General features: G+C 45.5%; 1 protein-coding gene across 2 annotated transcripts in view; it reads left to right on the forward strand.

The window, feature by feature from the left end:
* Positions 1 to 24,967, forward strand: part of SORCS3 (sortilin related VPS10 domain containing receptor 3) — an 812,800-nt gene that overhangs the window by 619,939 nt on the left and 167,894 nt on the right. For both annotated transcript variants that reach the window (XM_073553075.1, XM_073553076.1), the window contains exon 7: positions 19,072 to 19,190. In XM_073553075.1, the coding sequence (XP_073409176.1) occupies positions 19,072 to 19,190 (119 nt within the window). The remainder of the gene's footprint in view (positions 1 to 19,071; positions 19,191 to 24,967) is intronic.

Below are 24,967 nucleotides of genomic sequence, written 5' to 3' on the forward strand. Positions count from 1 at the left end.
AGAGCCCCTGCGAGGGCAACCCGTGTTACCCCTGTTGGTGATCAGGCCGTGACTGAGGAAAGTTCCTTCTAGTCTTATAAACGTTATTTTAGAAAGCACCAAATTGTCTCGCGACTCGTCACTGTATCCTGCATACCTGCAAACACCACAATTCAAGAGGTCAGATGGTGATGGTGATACCCCAAATAGCAATTCTTGCAGTTGTAGGGAGGAGGGCCCCCGCAGAGTGTCCAGGCCGGAACCAAGGGGACCGCCATCTAGGTTCCTAAAGGAACAGTACCCGGGGACCAAAGGAGGAGAGTGGACTGCTGAGAGTGACAGGACAGCAAGGGGAGGGGCGAGTATAAAAGGGACAGGGAGCGCGCAGGGGAATCAGTTGGCGGAACGGCAGACACGAAGCAAGAGACTGTGGGAGTTTGAGAGAGCCAGAGTGAAAGACGCTGACCAGAGAGGAGACCATCGGCAGAGGGGAGACTTACAGTGGCCTGTGGAGAGTAAGCGCCGAATCTACCAACAAGAGACTGTCGCTTCACTCCAATCCGGGGTCACTTCCTGCCCACGGTCGTCCGCAGCTGTTACCGCTGTGCTCCAGCCTGTTGTGGCTGGTCCGCCGCCCCTCGCAGCCGCTGCCGCTTCACTCCAGCCCGCGGCTGCGGCCTCTTCATCATTGGCCGCAGTGGACGTTAACCCTGCTGCAGTCGGCAGTTGGGGCCTACTCCCCGCCTACAGAGAAACTCTTTGCCTAGGCCCAGGCCGTGCACGTGGCCAACCAACCGCCACTCCTGGTATCTGCGACACAACCCTGCTTGGAGACTGGAGTCTCAATGAACTCGCTTACGAGCAGAACCCCGCTGTTTCTACAGGGGTTTACCTCATCAAAGGACTTCCTCAGGGCCTGTCGTGCCCCAACTCCTCCTGGGCGCCGGGCGCCCGAAGACTACGACAAATCCTTAGCAGCTGGGCCCAGCGGCTGCGACGCCAACGCAGCCTCATCAGAGACGCCGAGGGACGTCAGGACGGATAAGTGACACTATAGGAAATAAGGACCCGTAGTCGACCATATCGCGGCCCTATAGCAACCGGCTTTTGCCGGATAGTCGTGTTCTCTTTTGAAGTGTTTGTTTGTGCAGAGTCCCTGCGAGGACAATAGCTGTTATTGTTTTTGGTTGCTTAGCATAGCCCTAGCGGCTTAAATTCATAAAAGTTTTCTAGCCAAAGTTCAACTCAGTCTCGCGTCTCGTCACTGCATCCTGCGTACCTGCTGTTACCTACACAGGTATGTGGTCTTCGTGATTTTGAGGACCACCTAGGGTTTTTGGTACCACTCTCCCAATATCTGTGTCCCTCGGGGGGTGAACCATATAAAAAGCAATTCAGAAGTCCCTTTTTGAGGCTTATGTAGGGTGCCGGGCTCATTCTGGCCTTTGACCAGTGTTCAATACTGTAATTTAGTGTAGACGGAAATGCACTCAAGTGGATGATATATGTGCACAAACTTGCCGATAGCTCGGAGAAGCTGGCACCGCGCTTTGGATTTGCTTTTTGGACATCTTAAACTTTCCTCTTTCAGCAACAATTGGAAACTATCCGTTCATCTCTCTGAAAAGATCAGATGAAATGTCATGAAATTCATTACAATCTGGCAGAGCGTTCCTGCCGCTCCTCTCCAGCTTTCGGCAGCCCCACACCTGTCAGCACTTCCCGGGGCCCTGATCAATCAGTTGGAACACGTTCTGTGCACAAAGTTTTCATCCAAACCCGGAGTCCTTCAAAACTTTCATCTCTATGGACAGCAAGGAATATACCGGGGATGAGGACATGTTGAGGACATGCCAATGTTTATCTGCTTCCAAAACGTCACATTTACATGCCGAGATCAGAATGTTAGGAAACAAAAAAGTATCGGACCTTCAGAAAATAAAAGTCCTAAAATAATGACCTGTAGTTAAAAATCTGCATTATTGGTCACATTGCATCGGCAGCTATGACTGTGTCCTGTAAGCGGCACCTGAGGCCCCGTTACATGTCCGTGTTTGCAGTAGGTGTGGGATCTGTTCTTTTCATGGATATCACACGCACCCATTATAATCTATGGTGCAGTTCACGTGTCCGTTTTTTTTCTGGCAGTGGGAATGACAGTGGCCAATAAAGCTTTATGGGTCCGTGAAAAACACGTACAGTGCACAGTCCGTGTTCTGTCTGTATGCCACCTATGTGTGTGGTGTTTGTGTCGTACGTGTGCCGTCCATGTGTTTTCTCTGTGCTATCCGTGTGCGGTCTTTGTGCCATAAGTATGCCGTTCGTGTGCCATCCGTGTGCTGTCCATGTGCCGTCTTAGTGTAATATGTGCGATGTCCGTGTGCCGTCCGTATGCCGTTCGTGTGCTGTCCATGTGCCGTCTTAGTGTAATATGTGCGATGTCCGTGTGCCGTCCGTATGCCGTTCGTGTGCTGTCCATGTGCCGTCTTAGTGTAATATGTGCGATGTCCGTGTGCCGTCCGTATGCCGTTCGTCTGCTGTCCATGTGCCGTCTTAGTGTAATATGTGCGATGTCCGTGTGCCTTCTGTATGCCGTTCGTGTGCTGTCCATGTGCCGTCTTAGTGTAATATGTGCGATGTCCGTGTGCCGTCCGTATGCCGTCCGTGTGCTGTCCATGTGCCGTCTTAGTGTAATATGTGCGATGTCCGTGTGCCGTCCGTATGCCGTTCGTGTGCTGTCCATGTGCCGTCTTAGTGTAATATGTGCGATGTCCGTGTGCCGTCCGTATGCCGTTCGTGTGCTGTCCATGTGCCGTCTTAGTGTAATATGTGCGATGTCCGTGTGCCTTCTGTATGCCGTCCGTGTGCTGTCCATGTGCCGTCTTAGTGTAATATGTGCGATGTCCGTGTGCCGTCCGTATGCCGTCCGTGTGCTGTCCATGTGCCATCTTAGTGTAATATGTGCGATGTCCGTGTGCCGTCCGTATGCCGTTCGTGTGCTGTCCATGTGCCGTCTTAGTGTAATATGTGCGATGTCCGTGTGCCTTCTGTATGCCGTCCGTGTGCTGTCCGTGTGCCGTCTTAGTGTAATATGTGCGATGTCCGTGTGCCTTCTGTATGCCGTCCGTGTGCTGTCCGTGTGCCGTCTTAGTGTAATATGTGCGATGTCCGTGTGCCTTCTGTATGCCGTCCGTGTGCTGTCCGTGTGCCGTCTTAGTGTAATATGTGCGATGTCCGTGTGCCTTCTGTATGCCGTCCGTGTGCTGTCCGTGTGCCGTCTTAGTGTAATATGTGCGATGTCCGTGTGCCGTCCGTATGCCGTCCGTGTGCTGTCCATGTGCCGTCTTAGTGTAATATGTGCGATGTCCGTGTGCCTTCTGTATGCCGTCCGTGTGCTGTCCATGTGCCGTCTTAGTGTAATATGTGCGATGTCCGTGTGCCTTCTGTATGCCGTCCGTGTGCTGTCCGTGTGCCGTCTTAGTGTAATATGTGCGATGTCCGTGTGCCTTCTGTATGCCGTCCGTGTGCTGTCCATGTGCCGTCTTAGTGTAATATGTGCGATGTCCGTGTGCCTTCTGTATGCCGTCCGTGTGCTGTCCGTGTGCCGTCTTAGTGCAATATGTGCGATGTCCGTATGCCGTCCGTGTGCCGTCCGTGTATAACATTGCAAAATATAGGAGAAGCTTTGTAATTTCATTCTTTCTTTGTCCATAACAGAAAAACACAGATGGCACGCTGATAAGATAAACGATAACTTATTGATTACTGGAAGTCCGAACACTGGGAAATGCACCGATCGGCAGAATGGGGAATGGCTCTCCCTGATGGGTCACTTTTATCCCTATGTGCAGTCCTGCTCCATTCTAACAGGGATTAAAGATCGACCACTGTGGTCGGACCCCCACTGATCAATAACTCACCATCTCTCCAGTGGATGAGTTATAAGTTATTTTCACCGGATAGCCACTGAGGTCTGCGTTGGTTCTCGTCATCTTCACCCTTGTTGTTCTGTGGTCACTGTGGTTCAAGATGACTATTGAGCGGCTGAGATCTTCAGACCCCCAGATCCTGGCTCCACGTGTGCGGCCCACAACGAACCCCTTAGAGCAGCTCTCGGTGCCATAGACTTTATCACTCACATCTCTTATTATAAAGACAGAGGAGACCTCGTAGCCTTGGAAGACTGGTCTGAAACCGCCTCAGTCCTGGAAGCCTCCTGGTGCTGGTCGCAATGGGCGGATTTTCTTTATAATCTGGAGTTATCTTCAGAAAGTGACATATTGCGTCATTCAGGTTTTGTGATCAGTCTATTTATTTTTTCAATTGTTTCAAAAATAAAAAGTACTAATACTGTAATTCTCACGTCAGCCACTGGGGCTGTTTAAGAGGTTAACTTCCTGTTGTTTCAGAAAACAACACATGTACATAAGCAGCGATCAACCGACTCAGACCCTATGTATTGTATCTGAGCATCTAATGTGTGAGTGCAAAAGTCAGGCAAGGGAGAGGGAATAGGTGAGCTGTGACATCACCTGTAATTCATGGTGGATCCTGTGTTATCTACTGTATATAGAGGTGTTATGAGTCATTGTACAGGAGGAGGAGATGAGCTGTGACATCACCTATTGTGAGTGGTGGATCCTGTGTTATCCCCTGTATATAGAGGTGTTATCAGTTATGGTACAGGAGGAGGAGGAGAGCTGTGACATCACATATTGTGAGTCATGGATCCTGTATATAAACATGTTATCAGTCTTTGTGCAGGAGGAGGGGATGAGCTATGACATCACCTATTGTGAATGGTGAATCCTGTGTTATCCCCTGTATATAGAGGTGTTATCAGTCATTGTACAGGAGGAGGAGGAGGTGAGCTGTGACATCACCTAATGTGAATGGTGGATCCTGTGTTATCTACTGTATATAGAGGTGTCGTGAATTCCAAGGGGGATATCTTTGTATATCCCACCTTCCAGTTCTGGGTTGGAACTTGCAGCTCTCTGGCATCCCCCTTACCCTCAGGTCAGTTAGGGAACTACACCTAGGATAAGTAGTCGCCAGAAGGGCCACCTTGCCGTGTACTGGCTATTAGGCACTCTGCAGGGAGGGCGATGAATATCCCCAAGCCTAGGTGGGGTAATACATGTAAATAACCTCCGTCCGTCACTGCCAGAGTCTCTCCAAAAGCCCAGGACACTTCGCTGCCACCAGCTCCTAGGTCTAATATTAGGATTAATATCAGGTCAGGTGCCAACCCCACAGTAGCGTAGTTTGTTTTAGCTCCAGAGGACGTGGCAATACTTTTAGAGCAAGAAAAACAAAGCTAGTAAATTTTTATAGTTTTACTCCAAAAAGGATAGGAAGTGTTTACAAAAAATATAAAAGATGTTACAAATGAGACAGATGCATTATATACAAGCAATTACAAAATAACAATGGATTAAAGATGAAAGAACTTACATATCTCAATCAATGGTAAGTCATGTGGTTTGCAGGAGAGGAACCTTCCCAAATCCTCAAATCAAAATGAACAACCTCCACTAGCTGGCTCCCCTGGCAGAAAGACCACTTCCTAATTGGGCTTCATAATCTTATACCCCCTGTCCCATGACTTCACTGAGGGGGCGGAGCTATGGAATGCACTCCTCTTTTCAGATGTTACTAAAACCTTATTACTTCCATATCTCTGGCTGGAAACCTCATAGAGTGACAGCGGGACTATCATTATTCTTGTTCTGAGATTAGCTTTCTATTAAGTCTACACATGGAGTGGCTGTGTAGCTCGGTCAGGTCGAAATCCGTTTCTCGGCTCCTGCTGGACGTAGGAGTTTCAAAACCTACCAATGGGCAGCTCTACCGATGCAGATGCCAAAACTGTAAGCTTCCCACCTCTTTCATTAATCGGTGCTATGATATTTAAGTTTGCAAGGACAAAGAAGCCTTGGTTTGCCATGTGCTTCAGACTGTTTTCAACCAGTTTTAGGGTCATAAAACCACTCAGAGGGGCTGCTGGCACACTGGCTTCATATTGCAGCTGTATAGCAGGGGAAATGAATGGGGGGCTGGAATCACACACGCAGCTGTGAAGGGGGGGAGGAGCTGCAAGGGGGGATCATGGCTGGGCATGTCATTCACAAAACCAAGGAGATGTAGCAGAGCTAGGTATGTGGGACCAGCGCAGAAAACAATAAGTCATGTTTCCTGACGAGGAGATATCAGTCATTGTAATCCTGCCTCTGATGATAATGAGCCTACTGAAAATGGGCAGAAAGTAAGACTGTATAAAAGCCCTAGTGGCTAGTTTGAAAATGTCAAGATTGCTAATTTTTTTCTTTTAATGCAGATTATGATATGGAAAAAAAACATTTTCAGTAATGAATAAATGCAACACTTAAGCCTAATTTAAACAGGTCATTTTCCGCTGATTAACACCCTCTAAGACCCCCCTCTTGCTCCAATATTGTTATTGAGTTTCCCTTACGATCTGTCATCCCTGTTTTTCCTACATGGAGTATTTAGAGACTGCATAGCTGCTGTCCAGCTCCATGTGTGATGACGTCCGCAGGGATGAGCTGCACTGGAGCCGTCACATTCGATCAATGCCTGTGGGATGCACTGATTACTATGCTGCTGGTGATCAATAATCATGGGAGCGGTGATACATGTTATCGGTGGGGGAGGGGGATACGAGGCCGGATGGATTTGATATGTGCACATCTGCAGTGCAGTATCTTAGTTTAACACTCTGCAATATTCTATCTCCATAACTTTCCTTTATGATCCTCCAGACGTCGGAAGCTTTCACATCTAGAATTGGTTTTAGCGCTGCAGTAATCTGAGCTTTGTCTTTGTGGTTTTAGAACAATTCATACGTTTCTTCCAGATTAGACCCTGGTTTGTGATTAAAAATCTCTTTTGAAGAGCCGACTTTACGTTGAGCCGATGTGGGTCTGCAACGCTGGGGTTACGGCGATAGATCCGGCACAGTGCGCTAAGCGATAAAATAAAAAGCGGATCATGAAGTTGTACATCAGAGTTAGCATAAAATGGATATTCCCTAGAGATCAGTGAATCAATTTGGCGAGAATCAAACCTGGTGAATTCAAACAATTGTGATTCGATTCACACAAAAAAATGTCAAATTGCAGAAGATTGCACGAGACAGAGAAAGCACAAATGATCTCAGATGTGACCGCACAGGCTTCCCCCATCATCACATCTCATGGTATAGAACAGCCAATGAAGAAGAACTAGCAGAACCTGTATAAAAGCCGAGGCAGGGAATGCAGCTGCTGCTTTAGGTTGAATCTGGATACTGAGAGGACATCACAGCTCACACTTTAGCTGTAGAGATGGGAAGATAAAACCATACAACTTTTTTAGGGAGAAGAGGAAGAAATGAAATGATGATTACTAAAGTAGTGCCTCATAGTGACCAGATCACATACAGGTCACATATTATATCCCTTGTAGGGTTTTACTCTCTCTGGTAGGCATTAGGCAGCATTCACACAGTTAATACAGATTTGGTACATACACTTGTAGTTTTGAATGCTTTCCACAGGTTTCACAGCACCAACGCAAACTCAAACATAAATGCCTTGTCCAGTCGCTAACTAAAAAGAACAGTCTCTGGCTACTCATACAAGGCTAAGCTAGCCCCAGCTTGGTCAAACAAAAGAGCTATTGTCCATAGCAACCACTGACACTTGTTGTCACGATCCATTTTTGGATTTGTGTCAGCTCTGGTTCCATTCTGTTTTAAATATAGCTTTTTTCCTTTCAGGACCAGCAGGGGTTAATGTCACTCCCCCCCCACTGACAATGAGCCGTAACTGCAGTGTGGCTAGGTCAGCTGACATGGGTGGTGACCACTCCCACCATCCTTTAAATGGTCATCTGATGCATCACCGACTGTCGGTGATACAGCAATCTACAGTGACCGAGCCTGGAGGAAGGAGCTCGCTGGCTGCTGTGGTGTATCAGCTGATTTTGTGAGTTCGTGATCCTGGCACCTTTATCCTGCTGTGCGGTGCTTTGCAGCAGAGGAAGTTAAAGCTAAAATGTGTTTTTACCCTGTCCCTTTCATGTTTGTCACTGTCCCCTGTGTTGTATTATCTGCAGTGGTGAGGCTAGCGCCCCTTGCCGGCCAGTGCACTAGTCAGGGCAGTAATAGGTGACAACGAGGGACGAGGTTCCTGATGACAGTGGGGGGAGGACCCACTTTTTGTGCGTTAGGGGAGTGCAGGGACAGGCTCAGGTTTGAGCTCAGGTGGTGACCATCCCCCATTTCCCTATCAGTATGACCTTCCTCCCCCCCATTTCCATCCCATTGTGAGTGTGTTGCGCCATTCGCTGACCGACCCCCCGTTGGGTTGACTCACTTCGTGACATTTGTAGATTGGCACCCACAGTCTGAGACTCTTCTCAGAGAGGGATTCTGGCTTGTTTCTCTCTTTAGTTCCAAAACACATCCAGTCTGCTCAGCCTCCCCAGCAGGTTGACTTTGATGAACACCTAACTTGTTTATATGCAGAGCCAGCTAGGTATACTAGTCAAAGCCTACAGAGCTAGGATTTAAGCCTAGTCTACCTGGCATTGCTACACCCTATATACAGGGGTGAGGAATCGTTTTACTGCCAAGGGCCATTTGGAATTTCATAATAGCGTTCAGGGGCCGTACAAAATTGTTAACTTAAACATTAGCCAACTATATATTTTTTCAAACATTTAATTAACTTGCAGCTCCCCCCCCACACACAGTATAGTGCAGTTCCCCCCGCACACAGTATAGTGTAGCTCTCCCCAACACACAGTATAGTTCAGCTCCCCCGACACAAAGTATAGTTCAGCTCCTCCAAAACACGGTATAGTGCAGTTCCCCCAACACATGGTATAGTGCAGCTCCCCCCAACACACAGTATAGTGCAGGTGCAGCTCCCTCCCACATACAGTACAGTGCAGCTCCCTCCCACGCACAGTATAGTGCAGCTCCCTCCCACACACAGTATAGTGTAGTTCCCTTCCACACACAGTATAGTGTAGCTCCCTTCCACACAGTATTGTGCAACTCTTCCCACACACAGTATAGTGTAGCTCCCCCCGCACACAGTATAGTGTAGCTTTCCCCAACACACAGTATAGTGCAGCTCCCCCAACACACAGTATAGTTCAGCTCCCCCAACACACGGTATAGTGCAGCTCCCCCAACACATGGTATAGTGCAGCTCCCTCCCACATACAGTACAGTGCAGCTCCCTCCCACGCGCAGTATAGTGCAGCTCCCTCCCACGCACAGTATAGTGCTACTCTTCCCACACAGTATAGTGTAGATCCCCCCCGCACACTGTATAGTGCAGCTCCCCCAACACACTGTATAGTGCAGCTCCCCCAACACACAGTATAGTTCAGCTCCCCCAACACACAGTATAGTTCAGCTCCCCCAACACACAGTATAGTGCAGCTCCCTCCCACATACAGTACAGTGCAGCTCCCTCCCACGCACAGTACAGTGCAGCTCCCTCCCACGCACAGTATAGTGCAGCTCCCTCCCACACACAGTATAGTGTAACTCTTCCCACACACAGTATAGTGTAGCTCTCCCCAACACACAGTAGTATAGTTCAGCTCCCACAACACAGAGTATAGTGCAGCTCCCCCTAACAAACAGTATAGTGCAGGCACAGCTCCCCCAATACCCAGTATGGTGCAGCTCCCTCCCACACTTAGTATAGTGCAGCTCCCTCCCACACACAATATGGTGCAGCTCCCCCAATACACAGTATAGTGCAGATCCCCCAATATACAGTATAGTGCAGCTCCCCAACACACAGTTTAGTGCAGCTCTCTCAATGCACAGTACAGTGCGGCTCTATCCAACACACAGTATAGTGCAGACACAGCTCCCCCAATACACAGTAAAGTGCAGATCCCCAATACACAGTATAGTGCAGATCCCCCAGTATACAGTATACTGCAGCTCCCCCAACACACAGTATAGTGCAGCTCCCTCCAATGCACAGTATGGTGCAGGCACAGCTCCCCCCACACACAGTATAGTGCAGCTCCCCCAATGCACAGCTTAGTGCAGCTCCCCCAACGCACAGTATAGTGCAGCTCCCCCAATGCACAGTATAGTGCAGCTCCCCCAACACACAGTATATTGCAGCTCCCCACAACTCACAGTATAGTGCAGCTCCTGCCGCACATAGTATAGTGCAGTTCCCCACAACGCACAGTATAGTGCAACTCCTTCCAACACAAAGTATAGTGCATCTCCCACCAACACATAGTATAGTGCAGTTCCCTCCAACACATAGTATAATGCAGCTTCACCAACACACAGTATAGTGCAGCTCCCCCAATACACAGTATAGTCAGCTCCCCCCACACACAGTATAAAGCAGCTCCCTCCAATGGACAGTATAGTGCAACTCCCCCAACACACAATACAGTGCAGCTCCCCACCAACACACAGTATAATGCAGGTGCAGCTCCCCCAATAAACAGTATGATGCAGACACACACAAACTGTTTCTCACACACACACACACACACACACACACACAATAATGCATACACGCACACTCACAAAATACTCACCCCTCCTCCTTGTTCCCCCTGCTACTCCAAGCTCTGCTTCGGTCTCATCGGCTCCACTGTTGGTACAGCGTGACACATGATGAAGTGACATCATTGCGCACCCGCTGAGTCACAAGCAGAGGGGGAGTGATGGGAGAGGGAGCGTCATCTGATGCTCTCTTCTCCATCACTGCTTTCAACTGTATCTGCGTCTGATGCCGATAAGTTGAATGAGCGATGGGGGCGGTGCCGGGCCATATAGTGGCCTTCCGCGCGCCCCTTTGAAAAATTAAAGGACCCGCAGCCAAAAAACGGGTAAAGTGGCTGCGAGCCGCACCAGATGATATCGGCCCAGGGGCCATACGTTCCCCACCCCTGCTATATACTATAGAAATTGAATACTATCACTGCCACATACATGTGGTTTTCCTCTGAAAGTCACCCACAGTAGAAGTGTACAATGAGAATTGCTAGAATTGCTTGGTGGGAACCCAATAGATGTCCCCTTTTCCTTTGCTATTGCTATATGCAGTGACTGATTTGATATTCTAAGTCAGACAGCTAAAAAATGCACAGAGTAACATAGTACATATAGGACAACACTGCATATAAGCAATGTACAGATGGTACTTGCAGTAAGGGGCACTGCCGTATGGGTAAAGGTGGACACATCAGAGGTGCCCTCCATATACTCCATGTACATATTAATATGTCTTTAGAATCCCTCTGGTCCTTCCAAATGTTTTGTAGAGACATCATTTAAAGCTGATTGGCCTCAATGCAAAAACATGTAACGGCCGACTCCTCGCTGCCACGAGCATCTTATGTGGCGCAAGAAAGGATAAATGATAAAAGATAAATGAGAGCGTGAAAAAGGAAGCACTTTATTGTGGTCATTACTCAAGGAGACACAAAGAAGTGAGCAAGCGACCGCTGTTTCACATAAACTGCGCTTCTTCTGAACCAGCTGTCTTTTAGTTACCTCTTTGTGTCTTCTCTCCTCGAGTAACGACCACAATGGACCGGTGGTGAGTGCCGCTTTCATTTAGCTCTTCCTGCTTTTTTGCTCACAATTTTGTATTGCTTCATCTCAAGCTGAGCACCAATATATCTGCTAATCCATAATTAATGTTTGCCGGAATGTGTTCCTGGAGGCTGTGTTAGCAATGACAGTATTTCTGAATTTTAGTTTTTAAGTGGTATTTGGTTTCCATCATGCACCAGGACTCAGGTGCAATTTACCATTCTGGCCAAAACTCCTTGACCACATGTCTGACTTCTCATGGAGTTCTTCAGCAAGACAGATCTTCCCCAACATTTTGCCATAACACCAGGATGTTGCGTCATCAGCCTTGACTCCATCAATCAGGCAACTGGAACAAGACTTGAAGTTGTGACCTTTCAAATACTGGGTGCGTTCTCCAATCTCCCTGAAAGGATCTGATAAAAGTTGAGCTTCACCCTTGAGTATTCTCAAGGGTGAAGACCAACTGTATGAGAACTCATATTTGACAAGCCTTGCACTTGCGAGAATTGATGCAACCCTTCCAATAAGTAAACCTTCAAATATGGTTCTGGGGGAAGTTATGATACATTGGCCTCATTGAGTTTAGCCCAAATTGAACTTTTCTAACTAAACCTTGAACCCCAGCTTGAGGACCACTTGTGGCTGAAGTTTCTCCATGGGTCTGGCTCCGCAGATATATCGGGCTCCGCAGCATTTCACTTGTAATTGCGCAAGATCACATAACAGCCATATCCCGGTGTTTTTTGCCTACGGCAGTTTACTGATATTGTCCATGTGAGGCCAATTAATTGTGTTGTAGGCTCTGGTGAGTTATTAAAATCTTTAATGCATCCAGACATTTCATCGTTATTGTCTCCATGTGATTAGTTTGCTGTTCTGCTGCTTCGTGTTGTCTACAATCAGGGGGAGCAAGGAGCTAAAGGAAGAATACAGACGACAGAGATAATGCACCTCCATGTGGTCGTAGGACTTTGCTCAAACTGTTCTAGATCCCCTAAAAAAAAAACTAAGGAGCAATTATTTTCCAAAACTTGGCGGAATAGTTTTGTCCCACTGGGTAGCATAGGGGTCTTGTGCACATGGGGGAGGCTACGGTCCTGTGTTATGGAGCCTCGTCATATCAATCTCAGACCTGTAGCCCAGATACATCTGTAAATCAGTATTGTACATGGTTTAAAAGCTTCATTGTTCATCATTACTAAACTGACAACCTACAAATTAATGAAATATTCCTCCGAGAGCAAATTGTGTTCTTCAATCAGGTAACGACATGTAGTCAATAGAAGTGAGCCATGGAGCGATTGCAGCTCGGTCACTGATTAATAGATGGGCTTGTTTTGAGTTAATAAAGAAGAAGAATAAAAGTTGCCTTCATTGAAAATTTCCTCTGCAGAGCTGTCTGCCTCCATGGTAACAGACTGCAACCTTGTAGTCTGATCCTGCCGTCACGCTCTCTCCTATCTGTCTCCTACTTCTTCCTAAGCAAGCGCATGCGCAATTGACACCGGAAGTGATCTCAATAGACACGGAACTTTTTGTATGACACACACCTCCTATATGGAGCTTGCTATTGGCTGTCTACACTATTTAATGAGCTCACCCCATCCACCCAGTGTTCGCCTCCTGATGAAGGGACAAAACGCGCGTCGGGGCGCTTGGGGACACCACATATAGGAAACCATCACGCATGTAAGCGCTATCCTACTTTCTCTTATAATAGTCTAATTTGGACATGGCTGGTACTGGGGACATGAGATTTTGTAGGCTATAGGGAAGGATTTGCATTGGCACTCTCTATATGAGTCTTAGGTCCGGTTATGTTGGTCACCTCCCCTTTTATTGACAAGTAGTGACCTTATTAATCTATTAGGAATTGTTTGTATGATCATTTTGTGAACTATTTTAAGTGAGTTTAAATAAAGGATAAATTGTATTAGCACTCTATACTGGATCTCCTTTTTGTGCTTATGGGTGTCCTTGTAGCCTGTTACCGCAGAGACACAAAGGAGCTGTATACACAACACGGTGAAATATATTATTTAAAGGTCTGTTTGCAAATTTGAGTCATTTTTTCCTTGAAGATGCATTTGAGGAATAAGAAAATGCAATATTGGGATACAAACATGTTTGTAAAAGGGTAACCAAAAATTGTTCAGTGGGATCAAATGGCCAAAAACAAAAAAAATCCCTTGGGACCAAGATCACAGGGTAGATGGCAAGAGCAGAGAAGTAAAAAGGAGCCATCGGGGACCACCGGAAAGGTAGCACATGAGTGGTGGGGGATTAATCAGTTAAGTATTGATACTTTTGGAGTTTTTTTTGCCATTGCCTTTTTTTGACCTCCTTTTACATAGTAACATAGTAACATAGTTATTAAGGTTGAAGGGAGACTTTGAGTCCATCTAGTTCAACCCATATCCTATCCTAACTTGCCCTAACATGTTGATCCAGAGGAAGGCAAAAAAAACCCAAGTGGCAACAGTAAGCTTCACATTGGGGAAAAAAATTCCTTCCCGACTCCACATACGGCAATCAGACTAGCTCCCTGGATCAATGCAACACTAAGGAAACTAGTGTATAAACCCTGTAATATTATACTTTTCAAGAAAGGCATCCAGTCCCTTCTTAAATTTTAGTAGGGAATCACTCATTACAACATCATATGGCAGAGAGTTCCATAGTCTCACTGCTCTTACAGTAAAGAATCCGCGTCTGTGAGTATGCTTAAACCTTCTTTCCTCCAGACGTAGAGGATGCCCCCTTGTCCCCGTCACAGGTCTAAGAGTAAAAAGATCATTAGAAATGTCTTTGTACACCGCTCATATATTTATACATTGTAATAAGATCACCCTTAAGCCTTCGATTCTCCAAACTACTTAACCCCAAGTGTAATAACCTGTCTTGGTATTGCAGACCCCCCAGTTCCCTAATAACCTTGGTCGCTCTACTCTGCGCCCGCTCCAGTTCAGCTATGTCTTTCTTATACACAGGAGACCAGAACTGTACACAGTATTCTAAGTGTGGTCGCACTAGTGACTTATATAGAGGTAAAATTATGTTCTCCTCATGAGCATCTATGCCTCTTTTAATGCATCCCATTATTTTATTTGCCTTTGCAGCAGCTGCCTGACACTGGCCGCTAAATGTGAGTTTGTCGTCCACCCATACACCCAAGTCTTTTTCAGTGACCGTTTTGCCCAGTGTTTTACAATTAAGCACATAATTATACATCTTGTTCGTTCTGCCCAAGTGCATGACCTTACATTTATCCCCATTAAAGCTCATTTGCCATTTATCAGCCCAAGCTTCTAGTTTACATAAATCCTCCTGTAATATAAAATTGTCCTCCTCTGTATTGATTACCCTGCAGAGTTTAGTGTCATCTGCAAATATTGAAACTCTACTCTCTATGCCCCCTACAAGGTCATTAATAAATATGTTAAAAAGAAGCGGGCCTAAAACTGACCCCTGTGGTACCCCACAGCTAACCGTGACCCAGTCCGAGTGTGCTCCACTAATAACCACCCTTTGTTTCCTATCCCTGAGCCAGCTCTTAACCCACCTACACATATTTTCCCCTATCCCCATTGTTCTCATTTTATGTATTAACTTTTTGTGTGGCACCGTATCAAAAGCTTTTGAAAAGTCCATGTACACCACGTCCACTGCATTCCCTTGGTCCAGTCCAGAACTTACCTCTTCATAAAAGCTTATCAGATTAGTCTGACAGGAACGGTCCCTTGTAAACCCATGTTGATATTGGGTCATGAGGTTATTCTTCTCCAGATACTCCAGTATAGTATCTCTTAGAAAACCCTCCAGGATTTTACCCACAGTTGAGGTTAAACTTACTGGCCTATAATTTCCAAGTTCAGTTTTTGTCCCCTTTTTGAATATTGGCACCACATTTGCTATACGCCAGTCCTGTGGTACAGAACAGACCCTGTTATTATGGAATCTTTAAAGATTAAAAATAATGGTCTATCTATGACTGTGCTTAATTCCTGCAGTACTCGGGGGTGTATCCCATCCGGGCCCGGGGATTTGTCAATTTTAGTGATTTTTAGACGCCTCCGTACTTCCTGCTGGGTTAAGCAGGTGACATTTAACGGAGAATTTCTATCCCTGATCATGTTATCCGTCATGGGATTTTCTTGTGTAAATACTGTTGAAAAAAATGTCATTTAGCATATTGGCTTTTTCCTCATCCTCATCCACCATGTCACCCAGACTATTTTTAAGGGGGCCAACACTATCATTTTTTAGCTTCTTACTATTTATGTAGTTAAAGAATATTTTGGGATTATTTTTTCTTTCTCTGGCAATGAGTCTCTCTGTCTCAATCTTTGCTGTCTTGATTTGCTTTTTACAGAATTTATTTAATCTTCTGTATTTACTTAATGCCTCATCACTACCTACTTGCTTTAATTCTCTAAATGCTTTATTTTTATCTCTTATTGCGCCCCTTACAGCTCTATTTAGCCATAGTGGTTTCCTCCTATTTCTCGCATGTTTATTCCCATACGGTATATATTGTGCACAGCTCCTATTCAGGAGGATAATAAACATCTCCCATTTTCTTTGTGTATTTTTATGTCTCAGGATATCGTCCCAGTTAATTGCACCAAGATCATCTCTCATCTGTTGTAAATTTGCTTTCCTGAAGTTTAGTGTCCTTGTAACCCCTCTACTACACATCTTATTAAAGGATACATGAAAACTTATTAATTTGTGATCACTATTACCCCAGTGACACCCAACCCTTACATTTGATCTGCGGTCTGGCCTGTTGGGTAATATTAGGTCTAGCAGTGCCCCCCCTCTTGTTGGGTCCTGAACCAGTTGTGAAAGGTGATTGTCTCTCATCGTTGTCAGACACCTATCACCTTTGCTGGAGCTGCAGGTTTCGGTTCCCCAATGTATTTCAGGGTAGTTGAAGTCCCCCATAATAATGACTTCTCCTTGAGTCGCAGCTTCATCTATTTGCTTTATGAGGATATTCTCTGTTGCTTCCATTATTTTTGGAGACTTATAACAAACCCCTATCAGTAATTTATTATTTTTCCCCCCTCCCCTTATCTCTACCCACAGGGACTCTACATTTTCATTAGATTCATATATATTATCATGAAGGATGGGTTTTAAGGATGATTTTACATATAAACACACGCCTCCCCCTCGCTTATTTGTACGGTCATTTCTGAACAGACTATAGCCCTGTAAATTATCCGCCCAGTCATGGCTCTCGTCCGGCCATGTCTCAGATATCCCCACCATGTCATAATTATGCTCCAACAACATTAACTCCAATTCCTCCATTTTGTTGGCGAGACTTCTGGCATTAGTATACATGCACTTTATGGATCTCTCTGTACCTCTATTCTTTCTTAAATTATTAACTGTTCTAACCCCACCCCCCATGCCACCCCCACCCCCAATGTCATTATTTGTGCCCAGGTCTCTATCTGCACTGTCTTCCCCTCCTATAAAAGGTATACCCTCCCCCCGTCCCTAGTTTAAACACTCCTCCAACCTTCTAGCCATTTTCTCCCCCAGCACAGCTGCACCCTCCCCATTGAGGTGCAGCCCGTCCCTAGCGTAGAACCTGTAGCCAACTGAGAAGTCGGCCCAGTTCTGCAGGAACCCAAACCCCTCCTTCCTACACCAATTCCTGAGCCACTTATTAACCTCCCTAATCTCCCGTTGCCTCTCTGGCGTGGCACGTGGTACAGGAAGTATTTCCGAAAATACCACCTTGGAGGTCCTTGCTTTAAGCTTACAGCCTAATTCCCTGAAATCATCTTTAAGGACCTTCCACCTACCTCTAACTTTATCATTTGTGCCAATGTGCACCATGACCGCTGGATCCTCACCAGCCCCTCCCAGTAATGTCAACCCGATCAGCGATGTGTCGGACTCGAGCGCCAGGTAGGCAGCACACCGTTTGACGATCCCTGTCTTTGTGACAGATTGCCCTATCTGTTCCCCTAATAATTGAGTCTCCCACTACCAGCACCTGTCTGGCCTGCCCTGCTCTCCTATTTCCCCCCTTACTGGAGCAGACACTCCTCCGGCTTTCAGAGGACATGCCTTGCTGCAGCAGTGCTACTCCTGCACCGACACTCCCCTCATCTGCCAACTTAGCAAACTTATTGGGGTGTGCCAGATCAGGACTAGCCTCCCTGGTGCTCTTCCCTCTACCCCGCCTTCTAACTGTCACCCAGCTAGCTGCTTCATTGTCCTGCAGCTCCAACCTAGCATCCCCCCCCCATCTATCCCATTGAGCGTCTGCTCAGTGAGCAGGAGACTCCTTTCCATATTGTCTATGGCTCTCAGTGTTGCCAGCTGCACATTTAGATCCAGTATCTTGGCTTCCAAATGCACAACGTGCTCACATCTCGCACAGCAGTATGCACCCTCGACCGGCTGTTCAAGGATTTCATACATACGGCAAGACGTGCACTGGATGGCATTGGCAATAGTGCAGCACATCCTAATGGGGATTGCACCAGACAATAAGATAAGCAAAAATAAATTAAAAAAAAAAAAAGTATTAATATAATATAACAGCAATTCAGTAAGACCTCCCTTGGAAACGCCCTGAATCCAAAGTCACTGAACCTCAAGTCACACACTTACCACAGTTCGCACTTACACTCAGGTCACACTCAGCTCGTTCACACTCGCTCAGGCAGAAGATTTGAGTTTTTTTTTTTTTCCCCTTTTACCAGCACACCACCTTGCTGCTCAATGCACTTCCAAAAGGAGTTGAGCTCCAACCAGCTGCCCCTTATAAACCCTTAATTACTGTATGAACTCCCACCCTTTATTAACCCCTTGTGAATATAGTTACACCTCAACATTTAAATGCAATATAGTTAACCCTTAAAAACACAGATAGTAAAATAAGAGATTAACCCTGGAGAGAGAAAAAATAGGTTAAACAAGCCCCCAAGCCCCCCAAAAATTGAACAGGTAGAAAGCACTCAGCAACCTACAATTCAGCAACTCACAGGTATTTGTTATAGGTTTTCCAAATACCTCTTCACTGAATCTCAAGTCACACACTTACCACAGTTCGCACTTACGCTCAGGTCACACTCAGCTCACACTCAGCTCGTTCACACTCGCTCAGGCAGAAGATTTAAAAGAGTTTTTTTTTTTTTTTCCCCCTTTTACCAGCACACCACCTTGCTGCTCAATGCACTTCCAAAGACCATGACATGCCATATATTATACCACTTTCTACAAAGTGGCAAAATAATGGACAGATTCCATTAAAATAGGGCCCATGAAGATCCAGTGTCTGGGTATTGCTCCCTCTGCACCTCCTGTAGCCAGATCTTCTACTGAGCTTTATCGGAAAGGTCCATGTCCGACCGTAACCTCAACGAATGTCTGTGGCCGTTCTATGACCATATATGCCTCAATGAATAGTCTGCGTTTTTGCTGATCATGCTTTGCCTTTTTCCCCCCTTTTTCCACAGACGCACATTATATAACCTGCAGGATCCAAGAGTGTGCGGAGACGACGAGGAGCGGCCCTTTCTCCCGCTTTATCGATACCAATTCCTTGGTGGTACAAGACGAATACGTCTTCATTCAGGTAAGAGCAGAACAACAGGGACATCATGAAATCACCCTTTATAAAGTGATTTCTCCAAACTCAAAGACTCCCCGTCCCTCCACAAGACGTCTGCAGTCAACCAGAGCAGAACATTTTCTGAGTATTAATGTTTCTTCATCTTTGGTGATACGACTGTGTGAGGGGACACGGCGCGGAGGGAAGACGTGGGGTTATGGAGGAAGTAAAATGCTTTATTCAGCTTTGCTGGATGGATTCACGGTCTTTCATTCCTAAGAAAAGCTTCAGCGGGGAGGTCTCCTCCGCACCACGCATCCCCCTCTACCCGTAAACACGACCCCTTGGAGGTGGCAACGCGCTCAGGCTTCATTTGCACAGTTTTTGTATTTTTGGATGTTGTTTTCCCAGCTATAAGTTTTAGTTTAAAAAGTAAATATATATGATGTATATCTCGCCAATATATAACTTACATTGCCCAAAGTCAGAAATATGTTTCATCTCATTCCGAACATAGATGTATCCAACATCCAAATGCAAAATCCATATCTAACACCGGTATCCTTCACCGACAGATATCCAGCATCCATATCCTACAGCCATATCCAGCAACAATGCTCCACGCCACTACAACCACTCTACATATACGAGTATATATTATTAACACTGGGTGCTGGAGCTGTAGATATGGAGCGTGGCAGATATGGATTTAGCCTCTGCCTCCTGAGTATGAAGTTCTTGGGTAAGGGTTTTGGAGAATTGTGTAGGATGTCAATATTGGATATGTGGGTTGGATTTATAAGTAGGATTTGGGTGTTACATCTTGGTATTGGATAAGGGTGTTAGATATTGGTGTAGGATATGGTTGTACTGGGTGTGTTGGGTATAAACTTTGGATATTGTTGTTGCCCATTTCTGTATGGTATGGGTGCGTCGTTGGATATGCGTTTTGGACAATGCCGTTGGGTTTGGATGTTGGGAGTTTGGTCTTGTATATGATTTTGTTCATGGGTGAATAGATGTGGTAGAGGTGACTTTATTTTGTTCATCATGATCACTAACGTTGGATCTCTGGAGGTCATCGCTTTACGGAGATTCTTTTGGGCTGATCTTAAACTTTCCGGATGAGTCACCTCATTGGCCATGAAGTGACTTTGGCCCCTGCGATGACGATCCTGCGCTCCTGAAAGGAGAAATGGAATTAAACCTGTTTTCCAGTTTGGACTTAAGGGCGAACTATGAAGAACTCTACACTCATCTCTTATCGGCCGCTTCTGCTTTATGTTGATCAAAGGAAGATATTACAAAAAGAAGCAATAATATAATCCCCGCCCCCGAGGAGCAGGATGATGCAATTTTTGTTTTTGTTATATTTTCTTTTGTCTGTATTATAGTCTTCTGAAAGTCTTTTACTGGAAAGTTCTGTTATTTTTCCTCCCACCTTATCATCATCTACTTATCTGAGAACAAAACGTGCTTGCTAAACTCAATATTTGTAAGGAGTACAGTCTGGTCTCCCGGATTTCTTCTCAGCCAGACCTCATGCCCCTTTCTTTCGGTGTTAATGCCTTCCTTTCATCAAGCCCTTGTCCTTTCTCCTGGACAGAGTGAACATTTTTCAGAAAAGAAATGAACAGAAATGGCAACTTTTACTCCCGAAACTGAGAGCAGAGATATGTAATTACTCTGAAATTCATCTCTGATAATATCATTGAGGTGGAAGGTCCCGGCAGGGCACTAGCATCATAGTCTCTATTAGAATCACTTTATAGTACTAATATCAAAGTTTACAGCAAACCAGACCACACGTGATGGGGATTCATGCTAATGTTTATTCACAAGAAGGGTTCCCGACTATTTGGGACCTCGCTCATCATAAAAAGGTTGAAGCTTGAAATGTGTCTCATTTTGGTGAAACGCAAGTTTGTATGTAAAAATGAACACAGGTCATAGCCATTCTGATGCTAGATATCTACTTCCGATAGATAGATGATCCCAGCGCAGATGTGCTCAGCCTCAAGTGCCAAATGGGTCGATGGAATCTTAATCTTATCCAAAATTCTCCAGAATTGAAAAAAAAGAAAACAAAAAAAAAAAAAAAAAAACAGCACCACCCCTGTCCACAGGTTGTGCCTGGTACTGCAGCTCAGTCATATATGCCGTAATTTAATTTGTTGCAGTACCAGACACAACCAATCGACTGGAGTGGTGCTATTTATAGGAAGGGGCCTCTATTTCCTACTAATGAATGACCCCTTTATTGATGGACTGTGGTGGGTTACAGAATCAAGACCCTCAATATAATTTTCTAGTGTTTGGTCTGCAATGATTTAATGAGTTCCCATAATGTAAATCATTTGCATAATAAAAATAAACGTAAAGTACAAAAAAATGATAGAAAAAGGTGAAAAAAATAAATGAAGCTACGTTTTGTAAACCGTTTTTTTTTTTTCGTTCATTTTTATACATCTTTATACATATTTTTTTTTAACTGTGTTGTGGATTATTTATTATTTTTCAAAACATCGATGTTCGGCTCGGGAGCCGCAGTGATCAAAGTGCAAAAACGCAGAGATGAAACATGACGTGACCTTCTATCCCCGCCGCTTACACCACGACGCGCGTTCCCTTTCATCCGAATTTCGCTGCAGTCAAAAGTAATTGCCGCCGTTCTGTTCCCAGGAAATTGCTGCAATGACGCCCAAATTTTCATAGAAACATTTAACAGGGAGGGGGGAAAGCGAATGGATTCCGAGGAGAGTTTCTCATTTCTGGAGCGCAGGAGATCAGAATGGGGAGGGAGGCTAAATAAAGACGGATGAAATAGTGGCCGAACTCTGCGGCAGACAATATCCCTACTGATCTCATTCTACCTCATGCTAAATATATTCACCCCCTCCTCCGCATGGCCTATAATGAGGCTTTTTATGCTGCTAATGGGAAGACTTTTTAGTGCTAAAACGTAACAATGTAATCAAATGTTTACATCTATTCCAATTCGCTAACACAAAATAGGGCAGTGCATAAGTATTCACTCCCTTTGAGTCATAGATCTTTGAGCTTTGAACATATTAGAATGGCCATAAAAGTGCAATGGTCCAGCCGGGGGTTAAATATGGGCCACCATACCGGGCTGCTTGACCCCGACGTATTGGGGCTGCTTGACCCCCACGTATCGGGGCAGCTCCTCTGTTCTCTAAGATGCCAAACAGTGAATGGACCTCCGTTCTCCCCAGAGCTGGACCCTGTACCTATCAGATATATTACTAATAGGCCATTTATTGTTTCAGAAGGGAATACCCTAGGAATCATCCAATCTAACAATTTTGTCATTGGGGGGGGGGGAGTTTGTGCACCTCTATTTAGACCCTACACTTTGTCTCCATGCTTCTTCACAATGTTTGTTAATAGTTTCCATGTGTTGATTTTCTGGATATAGTGAAAAGGCAATATATTAGCGAGGCTCAGCATTGCTTTCTCGCTGCATCTGTTTCCTCTGTCACCACCACTTGGTCATATATGCGACTTTTGTTCCTGGTGGCTCATTGTTTTGAAAAGTTATGATGATTGGAAGGTGAATCTTCAGGCACCGTTAATTAGGCAACCAGTTTGTTCTTCCCAGTGGTGGATTGGGATAAACTGGACACAATGCACACTAATGCGTTATCGACCACTAGGAAGAAGCCAAATCTACTGATCCACATCTGGCTACTCTCCCTTCCCTTTGGTCTGCTGCCCTCTGTTGTGCTCCACGTCTGGTTTTGCCAGGATCTAAGTCATCATCTTCCTAGACCAATATAAGGACCATGACACACACCAGTGTCTTGGGATTCAGACTCCTAGTCCTGTGTTGATGGGGCGCCATCATTTGTGCTGCTTGTGTTTTGTACTTCATCTGTCCTGCTGCTCCTGAGCTTCCCAGTGATCCTCTACAGTCCTCACTGCCACGTGCCTTTCTGCTAGCTGCATGGACGTTCGAGGTCCGCGTGCCCACCCGAACCTAAGGCTTAGAAGATTACCCTCACCCGGTGAGCCGTAAGATCTATATTATTGATAAAAAATAAAGAGATAAACTTTCATCAAAGAAAATGAAGCAATGAGTTGTTTTTCCAAAGGGGGCCCGCTTCTGAACCTTTAGGGCCCATTGAGACAAGACACTATGTTCTGGTTTTGCTGGAAAAGATACAGGATAACTTATTTATTAATTAACTTCAAGACTCTTTCTATGCTTAGGAGTCGAGTAGGCGGTCCTAATCAGTGATTGACAAGCTCCCATGTATGACTAAGTAGGACCGCCCACTGGACTCCTGTGCTTAGAAAAAGCAAGGATTTTAATAAAGAGACATGCAGCCGCCGGGACTGGAACATATTATTCAAAGGTGTCGAAGACACTCTATTAGCACACGAGCATGGGCGGATAACACCTTATCCGAGCACACTCACTCATCACTATCGACCAGTTATTTTTTGAGCTCTTATAGAAGGGATTGGACGGGGCCCCTTGCACAGCTTGCACTTGCTCCATCAGCTATCAGACATTTATGGCAGATCCATAGATGTTCGTTCCCCTCTAGGACTGTTGCATACTGAAATATTCACGAGTGAGGGGTTTATATAAAGTTCCTGAATGTGGGACCCGTAGTCTCTGTATTTGCCCCGGTCTCAGATACTTGTAGATTTTTTCAACTTCAGCATGACTACTGATCCAGTGTGATCAAATTGTGATGCATCTAAGTAAGAGAAGTCCTCCTGGCCTCAGCCGCTGACTAATGTGCCCTATTTTTTCCCTTGCCTTAGCCGCTGACTATTCTGCCCTGTTCTTTCCACTCCATGACCTTAAGGTGCTTCTTTTTGAGCCACTCCTTTGTTGCCTTGACTCTATGTTTTGGGTCATTGTCCTGTTGGAAGACCCAGCAATGACCCATTTTTAATGTCCTGGTGGATGGAAGGAGGTTGTCACTCAGGATTTTACGGTACATGGCTCCATCCATTCTCCCATTGATGCGGTGAAGTAGTCCTGTGCCCTTACTAGAGAAACGCCCCCAGAACATAATGTTTCCACCTCCATGCTTGACAGTGGGGATGGTGTTCTTTGGGTCATAGGCAGCATTTCTCTTCCTCAAACACGGCGAGTTGAGTTAATTTCAAAGACTTCAATTTTTGTCTCATCTGACCACAGCACCTTCTGCCAATCTCTCACAGAATCATCCAGGTGTTCATTGGCAAACTTCAGACGGGCCTGCACATGTGCCTTCTTGAGCGGTGCGACCTTGCGGACACTGCAGGATTGTAAACCTTTATGGTGTAATGTGTTACCAATGCTTTTCTTGGTGACTGTGGTCCCAGCTGCCTTGAGTTCATTAACAAGTTCCCCCCGTGTAGTTTTAGGCTGATCTCTCAGCTTCCTCAGGATCAAGGATACCCCACGAGGTGAGATTTTGCAGGGTGGCCCAGATCGATGTCAATTGACAGTCATTTTGCATTTCTTCCATTTTCTTACTATTGCACCAACAGTTGTCTCCTTCTCACCCAGCATCTTACTTATGGTTTTGTCGCCCTTTCCAGCTTTGTGCAGGTCTATGATCTTGTCCCTTCAAACAAAAAAGGAAGCACAATGTAGCGCCATAACACGCAAGTTTAGCACATAAAATGACCTCCAGGTACACATAAAATTGTCCATTTTATGCGCTAAACTTTCTCCATTTTTCATACAGTAACAGTGTGCTTCCTTTTTTGTTTGAATGTATATGAGTTGGTGACTCTAGGTTAAGCACCTGTTCACACTATGCTTATGCTTGGAT

This window comes from Dendrobates tinctorius, unplaced genomic scaffold (assembly GCF_039654945.1).
Source record: "Dendrobates tinctorius isolate UK_male_01 unplaced genomic scaffold, ASM3965494v1 ptg000196l, whole genome shotgun sequence".
Classification (NCBI taxonomy): domain Eukaryota; kingdom Metazoa; phylum Chordata; class Amphibia; order Anura; family Dendrobatidae; genus Dendrobates; species Dendrobates tinctorius.